Source organism: Diorhabda carinulata, chromosome X (genome assembly GCF_026250575.1).
Source record: "Diorhabda carinulata isolate Delta chromosome X, icDioCari1.1, whole genome shotgun sequence".
NCBI lineage: Eukaryota > Metazoa > Arthropoda > Insecta > Coleoptera > Chrysomelidae > Diorhabda > Diorhabda carinulata.
In genome coordinates, this window is record NC_079472.1 from 57,006,240 (window position 1) to 57,025,184 (window position 18,945).

The following is an 18,945-nucleotide window of genomic DNA, read 5'->3' on the forward strand; positions in this document are numbered from 1 at the left end:
GCCCCTTGAAAGTTGGTACTTCATAAACTGACAATTAGCAATTTCATATGCTTCCAGATGTGATGCTCTATAATTGGAATATGGAATGTGGAGATTTCATCTTCTGCGTAACAAAAAAATTTCCATGCTCTACTTATCGTCTTCAGATATTCATTGAGATGGAAATGCCCCGCCAAGATACTTCTACTACTACAATGAGGATACTTCTTGGTACAGCACTGGTAGATTGGTCTAAAAACTAATTTTTCCCTGTCAACACCCATTTTTATTCTTTTGTCCTGTATCCAATTCCACTGAAAGGCTCAGATCCTAGGTAGGATTTATCCACCCCTACTATGACAAATCTGTCTACTATTTCATTCATCTAGCACAATTAACATGTTTGGGTTTTCTCAATCAAATTTGGATCTAATGACACAAGCTTTCAGAGTGTTTAGTTCTGTTCCCATATACTCCTCTTCCAGTTCTATCTCTCCAGTTTTAGAGTAATTTAATCTAATGTAAATTATAAATAAGTTTTAAGTATCAAATAATCAACAAAATGATAAATCAGCAGTTGGAAATATTAGAGGTTAATAATGTAGAAAAAAGCTCAGTTAATTTGTCTTGCGACTTCATTATAGTTCTAATATATGGAGCATCTGATTTCTTAGAGACATGAGAACAATTATTTTATTGTCCAAAAACAAATAGCGCCATTCACAAGAAAAATATTTTCTTTGTCTATTAATCTCTCATTAATGTATGTTATTAACAAACCTAATTGAAAATCATTTCCAGTTCCAGCCTTAAATTGTTCTTTGCGTTTACTTTATAAATACTATTTTAAAATGACAAAAATCAAAAATCGTTTAAAGACAAAATTCATACAATGAATTGAACGGATGCTGAGTTTTTTTAATTAAATATGACCTTGGAGCTAGTGGTATCGTTTTTATATGAAAATATAAATCTTTCTGTACAGTAGGTCGAGGGACAGTATGGCAGTTAGTGTATAAAACTTAAATCGAAATAACTCAGAGTAGTTTTAACCCTAAATAAACCACAAGGTTTAATTTTTTAATATTTATGTAAAAACGTGTGCCATATGTTTGTAAAATTATTTATTTAAAAATTAGCATGCAGATTTTGGCACATAAATTGTTTAATCAGAAATTTTTTTTATTCAGAGAATTTGGAGTAGTCTTATAAAATAAAATAATAATTCGTGTGAAGTTGTTTTAATATTGGATATCAATTAAAAAATTAAAGATAACATAGTACAGTATCATCATATTTTCATTTTTAACCTCGCATAAAGCAGCTGAATCTCCAGGAGTCCAATTAGGATCTTTTCCACCAAGTTGAACACAATTTATTCTCCACAATTCCCTTCTCTTTGGATCTCCTGGAAAGTAGCATATCTTCAAACTAACTTCATTCTTATTTTTACATCCAGGAGCATAATACTGTATCTTTAAGCTCCATTTGTGAGATTTTATATCATCAAATTATTATATATAATGATTTTAAAGGCGAAACTGCTTTTGTTTATGTCCTGTAAACATTTAGTTTCGATTGTAAATTATATTTAGTGTATTAACTGCAATTCAATTTTTTTCTTCAGTTCATGGAGCTCTATTTTCGATATTATACAAAAATTGTAATAAGAAAATTAATAGAATACAAATATCTTTTAGTTAGAAATACTGATCTATTCTGTGTTGATAGATTACAGGTTTTTTAGACAGGTAATTATTGATTAATAAAACAAGATTGTAGTTACAACTTTTATTTAAAAAAATTATGTAGAATCGATAGATAAAATACAAAATATACAACTAACACAACATTATCACAGCAAGGCAAGACGATTCTTGCGATAATTTTAGATGACATTTAAACTTATAAGGAAAATATCCTCATACATATAAATTTTAAGTAACAAATTTATTACATATATTTTTTAAATATATAATATATGCTTAAACTATTACCTAAACTTGAAGAAGTTTTTTTATATTTGAAGAGACTACCAACATACCCTAATAAGGCAGATTTAAGTCTAATAGACAAGTTTTTAAACAATGTAGTTTCTAGAACCTGTGATTGAAATTTTAGTCAAATTCGATATTATCAAATAACGAATAGCAACTTCGAAAATTTCTTGTTGTTCAAATGAAGCTTCTTATAAAGAAAATAAATATTTCACCAAGTTATGCATACATTATTTAATCATTTTTTATTTAGTGAATTTGTTTATTAATTCTTACATATAGATACATTAATTTAAAACTATATACAGAATAAAAAGGTAGATTAGTTCATTCATTGCATTCTAATTATGAGAATGGATAAAAATAAAGTAAATAGTTGTTGATCAAAATGCACTAGCGGTACAAAATATTTTGTTAATGATATATGTCAATGCTAAATTTGAGACTATGTCGTTATAAGAATAAGAAGACTGTTTTTATATGAAGATATTTGATTAGAAATAGAAAATATATTAACAATATTGACTTGTAGTCTGGTTAAATTAGACCAAAAAATAAGAGTGAAGCTACATAAATGCTTACAAAGTTGAAAAAATCATTATAATTGTTTAAAATATAATTAAAAATAAGTTTCCCATTATTTCAATGTATGGAAAAAAATTTTATTCATGATCAAAGGTCAAAAAAATGGGTTTTTCGCGATTTTAAGCAAAACGGTAATGTTTGTCATAAAAATATATCAGACAAAAATTATAGATCATAAAATTATCTACAAAAACTATATCAATACTCTTTTTCCTACGAGCCACGGTTTCTGAAATATGATTCAAAAAGTTATAAAAGTTGTAATCGCCATAATATACATGAATACGCCAGGGATATACATCTCTTAGAGTTATAATTTACGAGTATGTTAAAATATTTTGTATCTATCATTGTAACTTATACTTAAAATATAAAATATATATAAAATATAAGTTGTAATTTTTACTCTCAATTTTTAAAAAAAGGGATGCAGTGACAAATGTGGTTGTAAAAAAGCCGGACTGTTTTGTTCTTTGGTATGAAAACCTTATCAAGGCCGGTCGTGGTCTAATATTTAATTTCTAACAGTGGAGGATCCGTTTGACTCCAACAGGCGACGTGCGATACATCGCTAGTGACGCACTCAGAATGAAGATAAAAAAGAAGAAGAACAAGAAAAGGAATTTGAAAATTACGACTGGAACGATTAAATTTCACAATTTTTTTTTACTTAAATCGCTTTCATCTTTCAATCTCTGGTAAGTTACACTATTTAGTAATAGTTTTAAATTAGTATGATCACAACAGTATAAAAGGCCTACTGGAGACACCACGTAAAAAAAAATCGCTAAGTACACTACCTTATAGGTGGCGTGGAAACGTGCATATTCTGACGATTACAACTTTTTGAATCATTATATCTCAAAAACGGGAAAATTAATATTAATCTGTATTTTGTAGATATGATAAACCTTACCGTTTTGCCGAAAATCGCGAAAAACTCATTTTTTTGACCTTTGAACTTGATAAATATTCTTCTATACACGGGAATGATGAAACATTTCCAAATTATGTTTTAAACAACAACAAAAATATTGTTGGATAAAAAAATGGCAAACTTTTTCTACCTCTAATTATAGAATTGATTGGCAAAAAAAATCAACATGTTAAATGGAATGGAATTAAAAATTTAACATTTTATTGTTGTAATATATAACAACAGAAAAAAACTCTTGGAGTGTAGCAACCGTTTTGATATACAGTGAATTGTGGCTTCAAAGGCAATCATACATACATCTTCTCAGAGTTTCTCATTATTTCTTAAACATATATTTCAAAATTCGTTCAATATTATTTTCTTTCATAGCATTTAAATCATTTATTCCCTTTCTATATTATATTATTCCCTTATTGTTTTAAATATACGAAGTAATTGAACTACATAAGAATAGGTATATAAAATATATAAAAAAGTCCCTTACTTCTTATATAGGGCACCATTAAGAACAACGTAACATAACTAAATTTGAGTATTTCAAAAAATTTAATTAGACTTTTATGAGATTAATTCAAAATAATGGAAAGAAAGGTTTAATAACCTAAACAATGAATATTCTCAATGAGAAGTACAGAAATATTTATAATCCATGTTGTTAACTTAGTCAACACCACCTATTGTTTAAAATTTGAGTTAAATATAGTCAAAAATGAGTGCCTAGATGGCGCGTGCTGTGGTGAAATAATTTTGCATTGGCTGAAAATAGTAGCGGGGTTCGTCATTCTTTTGATTATTTCGGATATCATCATAAATAAATTCGTCATTAAAATAATCAATGTATCAATGTATTCTCGTTTTGTGGAGTGTAGAAAAATGTATATTGAGGATGTTTTTCTTTCCTTTCTGAACTAACCATGAAAAGAAATATCTGGTCATTTGATAATTTGATATATGAATTAATAGGATTTCTAAACTATAGTAAAAATGAGTAGTGAAAATTTTCACCAATTTTAAATCAAACCCACAGACTTTTGCTTAATACATGCAGAATTGCTTAATCTGAATAGAAAAATCACACAATCGAATTTTGGAACAATTTTAGGTAAATTTTCCATAGAAATATATTTAAAAAAAAGCTGATGTACTTTTAAAAACTCGTGGTAATTATTTTTTAATTTTGTTTGCTGAATACGAATTATTTATTATGAAATGTTATTACTGGCAGATAATTTGAAAATTTAGAACAACAGTGACGAAATTTCACTTGATCATGTGCCAATCATTCATTGTTAATAGCCTTCCCATAAAATTATTTTATTGGACACCATTCAATGTTTTTCATCTGGTATTACATAATCAGCCCAGTATAAAAATATTCATTATCCAAAAACCTGTTTAACTTTTAAATACGCCTAATGAATATTATGTAGAGTTATTCAAATTAAAAATATAAAAGTAAAATATTTTCATATTAAAATTGTTTTAATTTTATTTGATTCAAATTTCGAATTTGAACCATTTTATATAGGTGTGGAGGGCCCAAAGCGAACATTGTCGTAGAACGAGGAAGAGGCCTGCAGGTTGCAGCTCGCACAAACAAAATTTCGCATGTTACTAAGAAAAAACGACAATGTAAACTTACTTGCAGAATATTTTGTTTGTGGCTATGATTTCCTGCCCTTGATTGACAGAAACCAATTGTTTTTTGATTATAAGCAGTTGTTACAGTGGATGTTGGAAACACTAAGCTCAAGTATACTTGGTGGATATGTTCCAGACTTAGAGTATCTATTTAAAACTTGCTGTCACTGATCTTAAACCTAAATATCCTCTAGCTATTGGGCTTTTAAAATTTATATTAACTATACCTGTCTCAGAAGCTATTTGTGAAAATTGGGGCTCAGTAATTGCTTCTGTAATGCTGAAACGACCAACCTCTGACCTAGAGGAGGTAGACACTACTGACAAACTAGCTTATGTTATGATCAATGGACCTCCAGCTGGCTATAAAGGTAACAAAATATTTTTATAAACGGCTTTATAATGCAAATATAGTAGTAGTTTTTATAAAAGCTTTAAGCCAGCATATAAACATAAGCAAATGTCAGAAATAGTTACCTCCAAAGTTATTATTTTTCATACATTGCTTGTTATAATTTAATTTAATCTATTTAAGATGTTATGGTACATTCCAATTGGTTTGTAGGCTAAGACCATACATTAAGTATTTGTTTTATGATTATTAAATATTACTTATTTAATATTATATATGTATTTTTATTTTTTTCCTAATTAATATGTCTTTTAAATGCCTTCAAACTTCGGGGAAACGCCGCAAATCCACAAATAATGCACAAAAAATAATGTAATTCCTGCAGAAAGTTTTTAAGGTAGTTTGGGTCTGTCGCAGAAAAATCAAGAACATTTGCTTTGGGGTGTGGAAATAACAAAGGTAATAATTGGTGTCGAATATACTATTCACTATGTTTTATAATTCTTGTAAATATCATGAAATTTTGTACAAAGAATAACACTGGAATAATTGCAGAAAATTGTTTGAAAAGGTGGAAAATCTGTAGAACGAAAAACCGTTAGGAAGTTAAAATCTTTTCGTGCTGATTTATTAGTATGATATTTAGTTCTTACCCACTCTTTCCTATGAGTGTTTATTGAAACAGAATATTGTATTATGTTGCTTTTTTTTATTTACTGGTAACAATAAATGAGAAACAACCCTGCGTGTGGAGGAATTCGCAGTTTTTATCTTCGAAAAAGGGTCTAGTGTCACCAAAACAGTCGACAGATCTATTGCCCTGTGATTTCTTTCTTTTCCTACAATCAAAAACGTCGTAAAGGAAACGAACGTTGGAGGTTCCACTGAAATAATAAATTGCTGATACTACACTATTAGTATGGAAGGGATTTACTTTAAAGGAGATCATATAATTTTTACATAATCTGTTTTGTTATTGTCAGATCTCGTAATACATATTTTGATGAGAAATAATTCGTTTCAGCAGAAAAAGTATAGTTTTGGTTCTATCAACATTTTTAGATAAGTTATCAAATTAAAAGCACGTGAATATTTTCATGATATTAAAATATAATAAAAAGACATAAAAATATTTACAACGTAAAAATTTACTAATAGAAAAGTTTTTTGAATCACAAGATTAAAATTATTATAATTTAGTTGATGGTCCTGGTTTGGAAAGCCAATCATTTTTCGAATTATTTAATGATTCGTTTGATTTTAAACAGTCTGTACTACCTTTGTTATCTGATTTTTCACCTTTATTTTTTAATTCTGAATAAAGATGTACAGCCGCGTCTGTTGGTTCCGAGTAATCACTCATTACGGGTGGTTTTCCAATACCATTATTTACATCTACCTGTTGGGAAAATTTTTCCTCCATTAATTTTAAAATACTTCTCGCTCCTGCTGCCGATTCTCTATCTTCTTCATAAGGTGGAGGTGGGATTTGTAGATTCAAATTTCCAAGTTCTTCATACAGGTGTGCTTCTTCTTCTTGTCTGTTATTGTTTTCGTAACCATCTTCGATTATGAACATCTCGTACAATCTTTCAATCATTTCTGAAGCGTCTTGGTGAGTTGCAGGGTCATCTAATCTTTTTGATAGAATTTGAAGGAATTCCAAAGTTAATTCATCTGGAATTTCTAATTTTTCGTTTTCATCTACTGTGACTACAGTGCCTTCTTCTATACTTAAATCATTGTTATTGTAATGGACGTTCCTGAAATAACCTTTATCTTTCAACCATCTACCACCTCGTATTAATAATATTATAAAAGTGACAACTATGGCTACTATAAAGAGACTTATGATGGTAATCATGAAAATTAACCAGCTCTGCTTAGCAGAATCGTCTTCTTCTACGAATATTTTACTTGTAGTATCTACTATTCTCGTTTTTCCTTCATAGGGTTCACAAACTGTTAAATTTTTACAAGATTTTTCTGTAAAATTTTGTATATTGATTATACCGATTGGAAGAGAAAAGCAGTTCGATAAATACGCATTAACTGTACAAAAACTGGTTTCTTTAATTAATCTAAGCTGATTGCTATTGGCTATTTTCTCTATCCAAGCATCGATGAAACAATCACAAGTTTGATTGAAAAAATTATCGTCAAATGTTAAAATATTAGTATCTACGTTCGATAAAAAACCTAAAGCAGTTTCGTCCATGTTATAAATTTCATTTCCTTTAAATGAAAGCTTCTCGTTATCAGCTCCTTTTAACGGTAATAAGAAGTTAGCATAAAGATGTTTTATTATATTGTTTTCCATATCAATGACGTTCCAATTATTTATAACAATAGCTGTTGGATGAATATTGAATATTTCATTATTGCAGATCTCACTTCTTGCAACTGTAGCGTTTATGGCACCCGATTCTATATCTGTAACACTGAAAACATACTTATTGTTACTTGCAGTAAAAATTAATAGTATATTACTTAATGAACGGTAATGTAGGTCATAACTCACGCAAACTACTTTAGACATAATAAACTCTATTAAGGAAGCAAGAATAGTTGTTTAAATTATGCATACTGATGAGGTACAACATAAAAAGATGTCCACACATATATGCACACACACATACACACACACACACACACACACACACACACACACACACACACACACACACACACACAACTCACTCAAGTTTATAGCACAAGACGAAGAAGAGTACGGTGATTAATCTAGCGGGTTATGACCATTACCGCAAGTTGAATACTAAATTTTATCTACGACAAGTACAGAGAACAAACTTTATTCACAGATTTTCATAGTTACCTAATAAAATCCTACAAGAATCTTAGTTGTGAATACTCATTTTATTTAATAATTAAATTAACTGTAAAATTTGAACAATCATTCAATTGTATATGTCAGATTGAATTATACAAGTTTAGTGTTTCTTTTTGTGTTGGTTGCATTAAAAATATGGATTATACAAAATTACTACAAATGTTCGGTGGTGATTCTATGAACTGTGCACAATTGTTTCGTTTGCCATGATCGTTGATTAACAGTTTGAATGATAGTAGACGAGCTGATTATCAATCGCAAAGCCACGAGGCAAATTTTAACTAAAATTTTGTGCAAATATGATTTAGAAAAACCAGATAAGCAAAAATCACTTTTAATGTTAATCGCGTTTGAAATAAATATGATTCTGTACTGTCGAAATGAAACGTCGATTCAACAGTGGCCGTTACCAAATGATACAATTCAAAATGAAGCTCGGGGCTGATCTATAAAGAGTTCCACCTAGATAGATCAAGTGAATTACTTGATAGACTATGAAAAAGAGGCAATTCGCATAGATTTCCCGAACAATTGGGTATTGTACCACGACAATGCACCCTGCCCGTGACTAGAGACACACCTTTCCCAGCGATATTCAATAAGTTCGATATCTTTATAATAAGAATCGTTAAGCTCCCCAAAATAGGCATTAATAGCCAACATAACCTCTTCATTATTGGAAAATCTTTAATCACCGAACTATTTTTTCAAGTCTGGGAGCAGAAAATAATCTGATGGGACTAAATCTGGTATAAGGCAGCAATTCAAAATTTTATTAATTATTTTGGGCCGTTGCAATAACGGATGTGTGAGCTGATACATTGCCTTGATGAAACAATACTTTCTTCTTATCCAGGTGCGATCGTTTTTGCTTGATTTGTTCGATCAGACGTTATGATACGTTCGCATAATACTCGCGTTGATAGTTTTTCTTTTTTCAAGATAGTCAATGAAAATTATCTCACGCGCCTTCCACAAAAAATGACGCCATGACCTTGCCTTCAGTTGGAACAGTGTTTGCATTCTTTGGAGACTGTTCTTTCATTTTAGTCCATTATTTCGATTGTTCTTTTGTTTCGTCAAACACTCGTTTTGATCTATTGTGAGCAAACGCGGCACTCATCTTGCTTTTTCATATCCAAATTTTCAGTTAATATGCGAATAGCACCGCTTTTTGAAATTCCTACTATGTCTGCTAGCTCGCGCAATTTAAGTACCGTTTTGTGGATTTTCTTCAACATTTATGGAGTCGTCACCTTATTTGGTTTGCCACTGCGATGTTGGTCATTGCAGGTCCTACGGCCTAGTTTAAACTCTGCTATCCAATATTTTACTGTTGAAAACGAAAGAGCAGTCTCACCTAGAATAGAACCATGTTCGTCTTTTATATAGGTTAGGCTAAGGCCTCTCAAATAAAAGTATTGTATCACGATGACCAATTTGTTCCGTATTTACAAATTCCCTGATGGCTGCCAAACAAATTTTAAATAGTGTGGCGTCTTCAAAGTTGAAGTATTTTTCAAGTAAGTACCGCCACCTTTAGGTTAGCCAGGTACTTCTTGGAGCATCCACGAATTTCACACGCACGCATATCACACACAGGCACACGCACTTCTGCTAATTGTGAAATAGTATTACAAATTCTTTTAAAATTTGTTTTGTATCCTTTTCTATTTTACGGTAAGTCATACGAGATATGGCTATTAAATAACGAGACTAGCGCTGCTATGAAAAAAGTACGCATGCAGTAAAAAATACCAGCTGTCAGCTGTTCATCCTGAAGCCGACTCTTTCGAATGCGATATATCTACTGTGTCTATAGACAAACCAGTGTAGCCGTTGCCTACAAGCAATGTATTTTTGTCATATTTTACATGAACAACTGAAACTTATATTGTATGGCAAAGTTAGTTTGACTAATCCACGTGTTTTTGTGTGCTTTGGACGTTTTCAAGATGGTCAAGAAGAAGTTTAGGTCGCATTTTCACGTCAAAAACAGATGAAAGTAACGAAAATGTTGATAATCTTGTTGGATTTGACCTATGTCAGCTAAGTATTCGTGCGATTTCTGAATCTATAGGAAGAGACAAAAGTTTTTTGTGGCAAAATTTAATTGAAAATTCTTACAGGCAAAAAGTGCGACTTCTACCTATTTCCTAAAGTCAAATCAAAAACGACGCGCGTCCTGAGAGAGCTGACTGGAAAAGACTCAAGGAAAGAGGGATAAATAAATATACACAATATAACCAGTCTCGTTATTTAATAGCCACACCTCGTATTATTCAATTTCTTCAGTCCTCCATTTATCTGATTCAATCGATTCGCATTCTTCATTCTATTCTATTTCATTCAACTTTTATTGTGCATATAAATATATAATCATCCCTGCCTATTCTCCTCTACTGCACTTGTTCCTTTATAACCTATTTATTTAAATAAAATTAGTGATTATTGTTACCCACATGGAATGGCTCAAGGAAAAGTTGCCGACTGCTGCAAGAATGGCGTTCGAATGTAATGTAGATACACTGCAATTGGAAATTTTGAAATCGCAAATGAGAGTTCTTCCAGTGAAAGCTCCTTCGTGGATGTTTTTTATGGTTGTATCATCCATGATAATTGAAGATATTTGGAATCCCTTGAAAGCATCTTGTAATATCTCGCCAATTTTACAATTATGGAATGAAACACTTGCCAACGGTGTTAAGAATACTTCTGAAGGTATTTTTTGAATTTCGACATTTTCGAATATTATCTAAAAACAAATGAAAACTACAATACGTGGGCAATCTTGATGCGTCTAATACTTACGACAGATACAGGTCCTGTAGCTGCTTTATTTCTTTCGTTTTTGAAGTCAAATGCCCTTTCTTGTAATTTCAATAATCTCACATTTTTAAAAGTACTGTTATATAGTTGACAGAAAGCAGCTGATTCAATGCTTACAAAATTTACATCAAAAACTTCTGTAGAGACAGAACTCTGAAAAAACAAATAACAAATAAATAGTAACGCATCTAAATGTTCTTGATTTCAGGTCTCTTCTGTTTTAAAATTTAAATTGTGTTATTGGTACGTACAAATCTAAGAATCTTTCGTTTTCACGACCTCATATCGCCGTTTATTTTAACCCATCTGCAAATAAATCAGAAGTCATCAAAGTCTTTCTGATGTTTTGATAATTAATACGAAACGTTCTGTACAGTCACCCGAACTGTACACAATTTGGGACCATTGCAAGACTGACCTTTGAACGTAAATGTTTTATTCGGTAGACACTTGTAAAATACATCGTCGTGAATCGTGTAATAAAACTGGAAGGTTCTTAATTCCCTCTTCACATTCGTTATTGTCCTCAGAACTTTCTAGAGCTATAAAGATTCAATTCTGGAAGCTTCTAAAGATAAAGAAACTACAATGTTTGTAAAAAAACTTTTTTGTTTGTTTATGAATGCTGTCGGTAGCTTTTAAGAATTGAAAGAAATATGATTAACATAATAATGCCAGTTTATTTTGCACTAAAGAAAGAACTTAGTAACCACAAAATAGTGTCCAAGCAAAAATACGTGCTTGTGGTTAATTAGCATTTTCATTAAACATGATTTTCGTACCGCAGAGAAAATAATGTTTTAATAAATACACAATAAAAAAATTAATGCATTCATTTATGACAATGTATTTAAGAAAGAAAGTTATCAAAGCCTGTCAGTGCATAGGAGACTATTAATGTCTGCGATTTGCCATATTGTCAACAATGGATGCTAGAAAATAATAGATAATATGTTACAGCTCTGGTAATATTGATGACAGAATGAGTTTCAGTGCAAAAAAGAGTTGACAAGTCAAATCATTGGCATAACTTTGAACTTTCAGTGACAATTTAAATTTTACCCAATCTTTCAATGGTCTAACAAATGCCCTTCAAGTTCTACTAGATATTCCAGATTGTAGTAACTGAATCTGAACGTAGGCTGAAAGTGAATACCCAAATATTTTATTGGCAGTGATCAAATATCGCCTGAGATTGTTAATAATAAAGACTTGGAGGCACATATTACAAACAGAGAACAGTGGACGAATCCGCAATAATGAAAAAGCCAATAGGTACACGGTTGCTCCAGGATGCTTAGCTTAGCTGGAGCAGGCTTTTGCGGAAGACATCTCATAGTAAACACTTTCAGCTTATGACTGGAGTGCAAAAAAAATCTACAGGAACTGGCGACTCCAAATCTAGCTCGTTCGAGTGTGCGGTCCTACAGGCAATGACGATGCTGGTTTGTTTGTCAGAAATGTAGCATGAAAACCATCCATTGTTGGTGTAGGCAAAAGTATAGCTATCACATATCTGAGTAGACTGCTCGCAAGACAACCTCTGTGGGTTGGATGGAATCACATGGTATCTTTAGAGTACCGCTGGAGCAAGAAACTACAGACTATTTGGGGAAGCCTTACAGTGAATAGGTTCAAACCAAGTTGTCTGAATTTTCGATTGAAAATGCCTAATTGACCACTCGGCTCAGGTCGCAAGCTCGAGGCCAAAAGTCTCTAGCAAAAAATCTGTAGTTTCTTTCCATTTCTTTATGATTTCAGCATCTCAAAGCCATTGGTCTTAGTTTTATAATAAGTACGGAACTGCGTCATAGATGACAGATACCAGTCTCTTGGTAACGAGGCCCTTTCTCACTGACTTTGGTCTGGTCACAAAAGGGTAATCGCTTGAGTAACTTTATCACTTGTTGTGTCCATTTTTAGGTAGAAGTCTTGTTTGTTGTTCACGGAGATATGTATCGATTGGCGTTCGATAGCTAACTTTACAATTAGCAATATTGTAAACAATCATTTTATAATAATAATTTTATCTTCCAAAAATTATTAAAAAAACTTATTTTAAAACAGAGAGACCGAAAATCAAGAACATTTAGATGCATTAATACATAGAAAATATATGTAATTTGACCATTCAACTATTTTTATAAAAAACGTAGGATATTTTATTTTGAGTTGACACTTATTTCATGTAATATATGGAATTTTATCATTATTGGGAATTTTATTAGTCCAATATTTGTTTATTTCTTTAAATATTTAGAGCGCAGTCTTTTGCACGTTTTAATATAAAATATGATTATACTGTTGGAAACTATTATTAACCACCACACGTTTTCTCATATCTCAGTTAAAATCGTTTTGAAGCAGAGCATTTTCTTCATTAACATTGATAAACAAAGTGTATACTCAAGTCTAAGTGTAGTTTCTTTATTGTTTTTATGTTACTTCCTGGATAAGCAATTTTCGAGAATAAAACTCATCGTCTTCAATAAGAAGCTTATGTTTATTAAATTGAAATCTTGTCGATAAATCAAACGAGCTTGCAGCGATTACGTTTTTAATTGGAAAACTTAATAATCATTGTTATAAAAAGGTCTTAATTGGAAAACTGTTCTGGTTAATGCCGTGTCATAAAGATATTTAAAATCGTGAATTGGCATTAATTGACATTAATTAGTAGTATGTAGTTATTAAATTAACTCATCACGGGCAGGTTTATTCACCCTACTACAATTAGGGATAGATGATCCATTTTTTCCAATCTAATTCCTCAGGAGGACATATTTTCTTTAACAAAAGTTATCAAATCGAACAAAAAACATATACTTTCAGTTGATTTACGTGTTAATTTCAACTTTCTAATTGTTTGCAGTCCGATAAATACTAAGCCTCACTGATGCGCTATCATAAAAGTAATTTGCTGTCATGTTGTAGATTCTTCTAGAATCAAAATGTCGAAAGCGTGTGCGCGAAATTTAGATGGTGATTTTGGATTAGTTTGGATGCGGTGTATGGTGACTCCTTTTCTTTGGTACAAAAATTGGTTCAACGTTGTTTATTGAGGTGACTCTGAATACGGCTACCACGGATGATAATGTGGCAGATTGAGGGAGCGCGAGAAATCCTGCACGAAATTTTCGGTTTGACAAAGCTGTCGAAGAAAGAGTAAGATAATGAAAACGAAACAGAGCTCTGTATTGAACCTGATGGAAGTTTCACACTTTGCAATCACGTATCAGCTACATATTCAATCAAATAACTCACAACAGCTAGAAAATAAATAATCTCAAACGATTAGAATGAAAAATGTTTCACGTTTTTCTTCTCGTGTTTAAGAATGTTTAAGTCTGACTATTTTTCTTTTACGTTTCCTACAGCCTGTTTTTAGTGTTTTTTATGGATAATATGAAAATTTCATGATTTCCATTCAAAACGAAGACAGTCATTGTGGGTCTATTTTTTAATAACTATTTTAAAGAGAGTAATTTCTTCATCTCTGTTTCTTACCTGTAAATAATCGAAAGCACCAGTCTTAATAATTAACTCATCACAGTTTTTTATTTGAATTAGTAGACTAGAAGAGGTAATGTGATAAAATGATTTATTTTCCATAACTATCTTTTGAGTTCCATCTATATAAATTAAAGACAGTCCACGGATTCCGTTGAAAGTTTTCGAGGCAAATGTGATTTCTCGTCCACCTGTGACATAAATTTCGACTGCTTCATTTGGAACTTTGGCGTTTTCAAAGTTTACTATCTGGAAAGAAAATATCATCATTAGATTTTCACATTATTAAAAATAAATAATTAATATAATCAAAAACAATATTTATTCGTAAGTAATCATTAGTGACTTGTGGCATAAAACTATTAAATTTCAAATTTTTGTATAACTGTCAGATGTTTTCGATTAGTCCATTCGAAGTGGTCACAAGAATTTGATCCATATTCTGTACTAAATTTTCGAAATGTGATTGATAATAACTTTTCAGAAGTTGATACCATTTCCGTTACGTTACTTTCTTTACCTTTAAAAGTAGCACTATCACTACGGATGAAGCTAAATGTCTAGGACCATCATTCAGTGTAACTACATACTTCAGAAATGGTTCATTAAATCCGTTTCATTAACAATCATCAAATGAAAGTATGTGTACATAAGATAGCTAATGGAGCAAATATTTGAACAGAACGAAATATTTTCCAAAAAAGCTACCTGGTGGGTGCCGCGATTACTTAATGCTGATTACAGTCTCGTTCGTTTTCAAAATCATATCTATATCGTAATATAGGTAGACAACATTTTTTTATTTTATATAATTGATATTAAACTAACTTATAACAAATGAAAAGTATATTTTTCATGCACATCTTTTCCTTTATACACAGGGTGTCTCGCATAAGAAACGACTCAGAGCAGAGGCGTATAGAGGCGTCCAATATATGATGATGGTACACTGTATGAGACTGTTAAGGACGTTGAGTAATGATAAGTAGAAGGCAATCGAACCATTCTGAGGGTTTAATTAGCGGTGTCCTAACGTTTTTTATCTTTTGATTCGAAACAAATTGATTTCTTACTATAGATAATTTAATTGTAAAACTATTTTTACTCTTGTAATCTCTCATGAATCTTTGTCAGTTTCCGAAAATGTTATTTGAAAAGTTACAAAGAAAAATAGTTGGCTTTGTTCAAATGGGCGAGATGAAGAACTTATTTTAGGTACTATTGACGATCAACGCCAAAATAACACTAGAATTTTATCTAGATAGATTAGCATTTCAAGATCATTTCTTCATCGAAATATTTGCTCCATCGATATCAACCCAAAAAGTGCAAGACTTGGTTCAGCGAGTGAATTTCTTTTACGATATCCACTTTGAAATGAAAATTTGCATAGTAATTAATACGTTTTAAGCTTAAGGCTTAACTTCGAGGCTCCATAACTCTTCGGGGATTCAGCTTGGTATAGTATAGTTAATTGCCCCCATCCGTCATATTCTGTGCTTCCCTATACGTCTCCGATCTGTGTCGATTCTTAAGCGGGACACCCTGTATATAAAAGTGAATGGAGGATATGAATTTTTAATGATATTCGGTCAATAGTCAATTGGTATAGATGATTTCAAATTTCTATATTTTTGATATCGATTTTCTGCATGAAACGAATATACATAACTAATTTTCCATATTGTAGAATGTGGTAAACGCGTTTATTTCTCTAAATGTTGTAATTTTCATTTATTTGGCAATTTTTTCTAGTACGTGACACTTTATCAGCAGTTCAGTACCATTTGTGGTATCGACGTGGCTTGTTACTTTCATTGTTTTTTGCTAATACTACTTTGTTTTGTTTAGTTTTTATGATGCTACGTTTAAGTGAACAACATGTCGCTGTGGAATTGGGTTTTTTACTCTCTAAACATGCCACTTAAACTGTTTTGAAGTTGAAAACAGCTTACAAATATGACGGCAATCAAATTCGATATCTTGTGTCTACACACTGTCAAGTGACAATTGATCAACTGTCAGTATTGGAATTCTCTTTAGATCATTTTAAGAAAAGTTATGGTAATGAAAAGAGTTACTCGGGCTCTGACTAATAATGATAAAAAAAATATCGAATTGGAATATGCCTTGTTTTGGAAAAATAGTTCGAAACTGATCCAGATCTTCTGTCAAAGGACAGTTATATTGAGGTCATGGTTGCTATGATTTTGACCCAGAATGGAAGCAACCATGGAAGACCCCATCATTAATTTTTTTATGCCAAGGCCGTAGTTCATACAGAGTTTGTTCCACCAGCTCAGAGCGCCAATCAATCTGCAACGATGTTCGAAAAAAAGACCCGATTTGAGGTAGACACGAGATTGATTCTTCCACTATGTCTATGCACTTACACACAGTTATCTCTGTTTTTGGCTGAAAATGTCATTATTATGCTGCCTTACGGCACCTTGTTCTTCTGATTGAATAAAACGAGGAATGAGCTATCAACCATTTTTACAGATAAGTACAAAAAGTGTAGTGGGAATCCCGGTGGAAGAATTTTGTTAATTGTAAGAATATTCCGAAGGGGATCAGGTTGTTTTCTGATATATTTGATATTTTTTTTGTGTCCAGCTTAGTATACTACTTGTGTCGGAGCTCTCTGTATATTATATTGTTCTCAGTATAGGAGGTCTGGCTATTACTACTATATAATAACGAGACTGGTTACGAAAAAAGGTTACTCCCCTCCCCACGCCACACACATTTCCATACGTTTTTTCCATTGATCGAAGCAGTGCTGGAAGTCTTCTTTGGGGAGGGCCTTTAGGAGCTCTGCCGTTTTTTGCTTTACCGCTTCCATCTACTTAAATCGGGACCCTTTCAAAGCAGATTTTATCTTCGGAAACGAAAAAAAAAAACGCACGGTGCTAAATCTGATGAGTTCCGCGGGTGTTCGAGCACTGGAGTGCGCTTACTTGCCAAATACTGTTTCACAGATAGCGCGTTATTTGCAGGTGAGTTGTCCTAGTGCAAAATCGGGCCGTTTTTGTTGTTGTTGTTGTTCAGCATTGCTTTGATTTTTGATTTTCTCTCTCGGCTCTCACTAAAGCGGTTACACCACTCAAAAACACGCGTACGAGATAGAGAATCGTCCTCATAGATCTTTTGCAACAATTTATAGCACTCATTTGGAGTTTTTTCCAATTTAACGTGAAATTTGAGATTGATACGTTGCTTCTGTTATGTCGCACATGATTTTCGCACCGAGAAACAACACGTTCGTTTCTGTATCTAGATTCCCAACGTACTCCTCGTTTTTTACCCCACCCGTTTAGGGCGCCCTCTAGGCGCGCAGTCTCGTTATTTAATAACCAGACCCCGTACTATCATATTATTAATTATTTAAGGAAAAGTCAAGTGCATTGGCTCTTCAGCGATGATAAAATCTCGCTTCGAAAACTGCCAGTTGTAACTGTTACAAATTTCATGGCAAACCAGTTTGACGACAACACGTTTTTATCGCACACGCACTTTAATGCTCTACTGACATTAAAATATGACTCTTGAAATAAAGTATTACGGATATTGGATTCGTTTTGCAATATGCGACTAAAACCAGAAAGAGTTACGTTTCGATACGTTATTCATTTATATTAACTGTGAAATACGATTCAGTTTGTCAACTTGATTTTACAGTTGCAATAATCTTCGAATGATTCGTTACAGTAAATGCCAATTCTTCCATAACTGCAGTGAGATAAAACGAAGAATTTATCGCTGCATTAACGTTTTCTCCCAATATACGAGTTGTTCTTAACAAACATTTTGAATGAGTTTTTATAGCAGAAATTATTTACACTACATCTATTTCAACTATTATGTCGTATATGTAAAGCAATGGAATGTTTCAACCAATTTCGTCTGGTTAGTTTGCTATTAGATCTACTTTAGTGGGATCGTGTTTGTAGTATCCATCCTGACAAATAGAATTTGAACAACCCATTGAGGTAAAACCAAGTCACCGTTCGACCTCGAATATACTGACATCGCCAAAATTCTTTTCGTCGAAAATTTTCAAACGAAATATTTATAATGATCCCTTTTTCATCGTTAGGACTCAACTAAAAATGTTTACAGTTTAATTTCTCATAATTATAGATACCAATATTCAAAAAGTGTTTATTGCATGATAAGGGTCAGTCGAATCATCGAATTCCCGCGCATCATTTATCCGATGAAAGCTTTTGCATCAAAAAACTAACAGCGTTGAATGGAGACG

At 32.0% G+C, this 18,945-nt stretch overlaps 2 protein-coding genes across 4 annotated transcripts in view; one reads left to right on the top strand and one right to left on the bottom strand.

Annotated features, from left to right (window-relative positions):
* LOC130902314 (E3 ubiquitin-protein ligase MYCBP2) overlaps positions 1-18,945 on the top strand; it is a 167,842-nt gene that overhangs the window by 58,009 nt on the left and 90,888 nt on the right. The gene's annotated exons all lie outside the window — the stretch shown is intronic.
* Positions 1,756-18,945, bottom strand: part of LOC130902318 (uncharacterized) — a 62,691-nt gene continuing 45,501 nt past the window's right edge. Inside the window, exons 2-5 of one of the 2 annotated variants that reach the window (XM_057814379.1) lie at positions 14,679-14,930; positions 11,154-11,324; positions 10,805-11,097; positions 1,756-7,932 (exon numbers count right to left, since the gene is read on the bottom strand). In XM_057814379.1, the coding sequence (XP_057670362.1) occupies positions 6,681-7,932; positions 10,805-11,097; positions 11,154-11,324; positions 14,679-14,930 (1,968 nt within the window). In that variant the 3' untranslated portion in view covers positions 1,756-6,680. The remainder of the gene's footprint in view (positions 7,933-10,804; positions 11,098-11,153; positions 11,325-14,678; positions 14,931-18,945) is intronic. The other variant, XM_057814380.1, reaches the window with a different exon arrangement.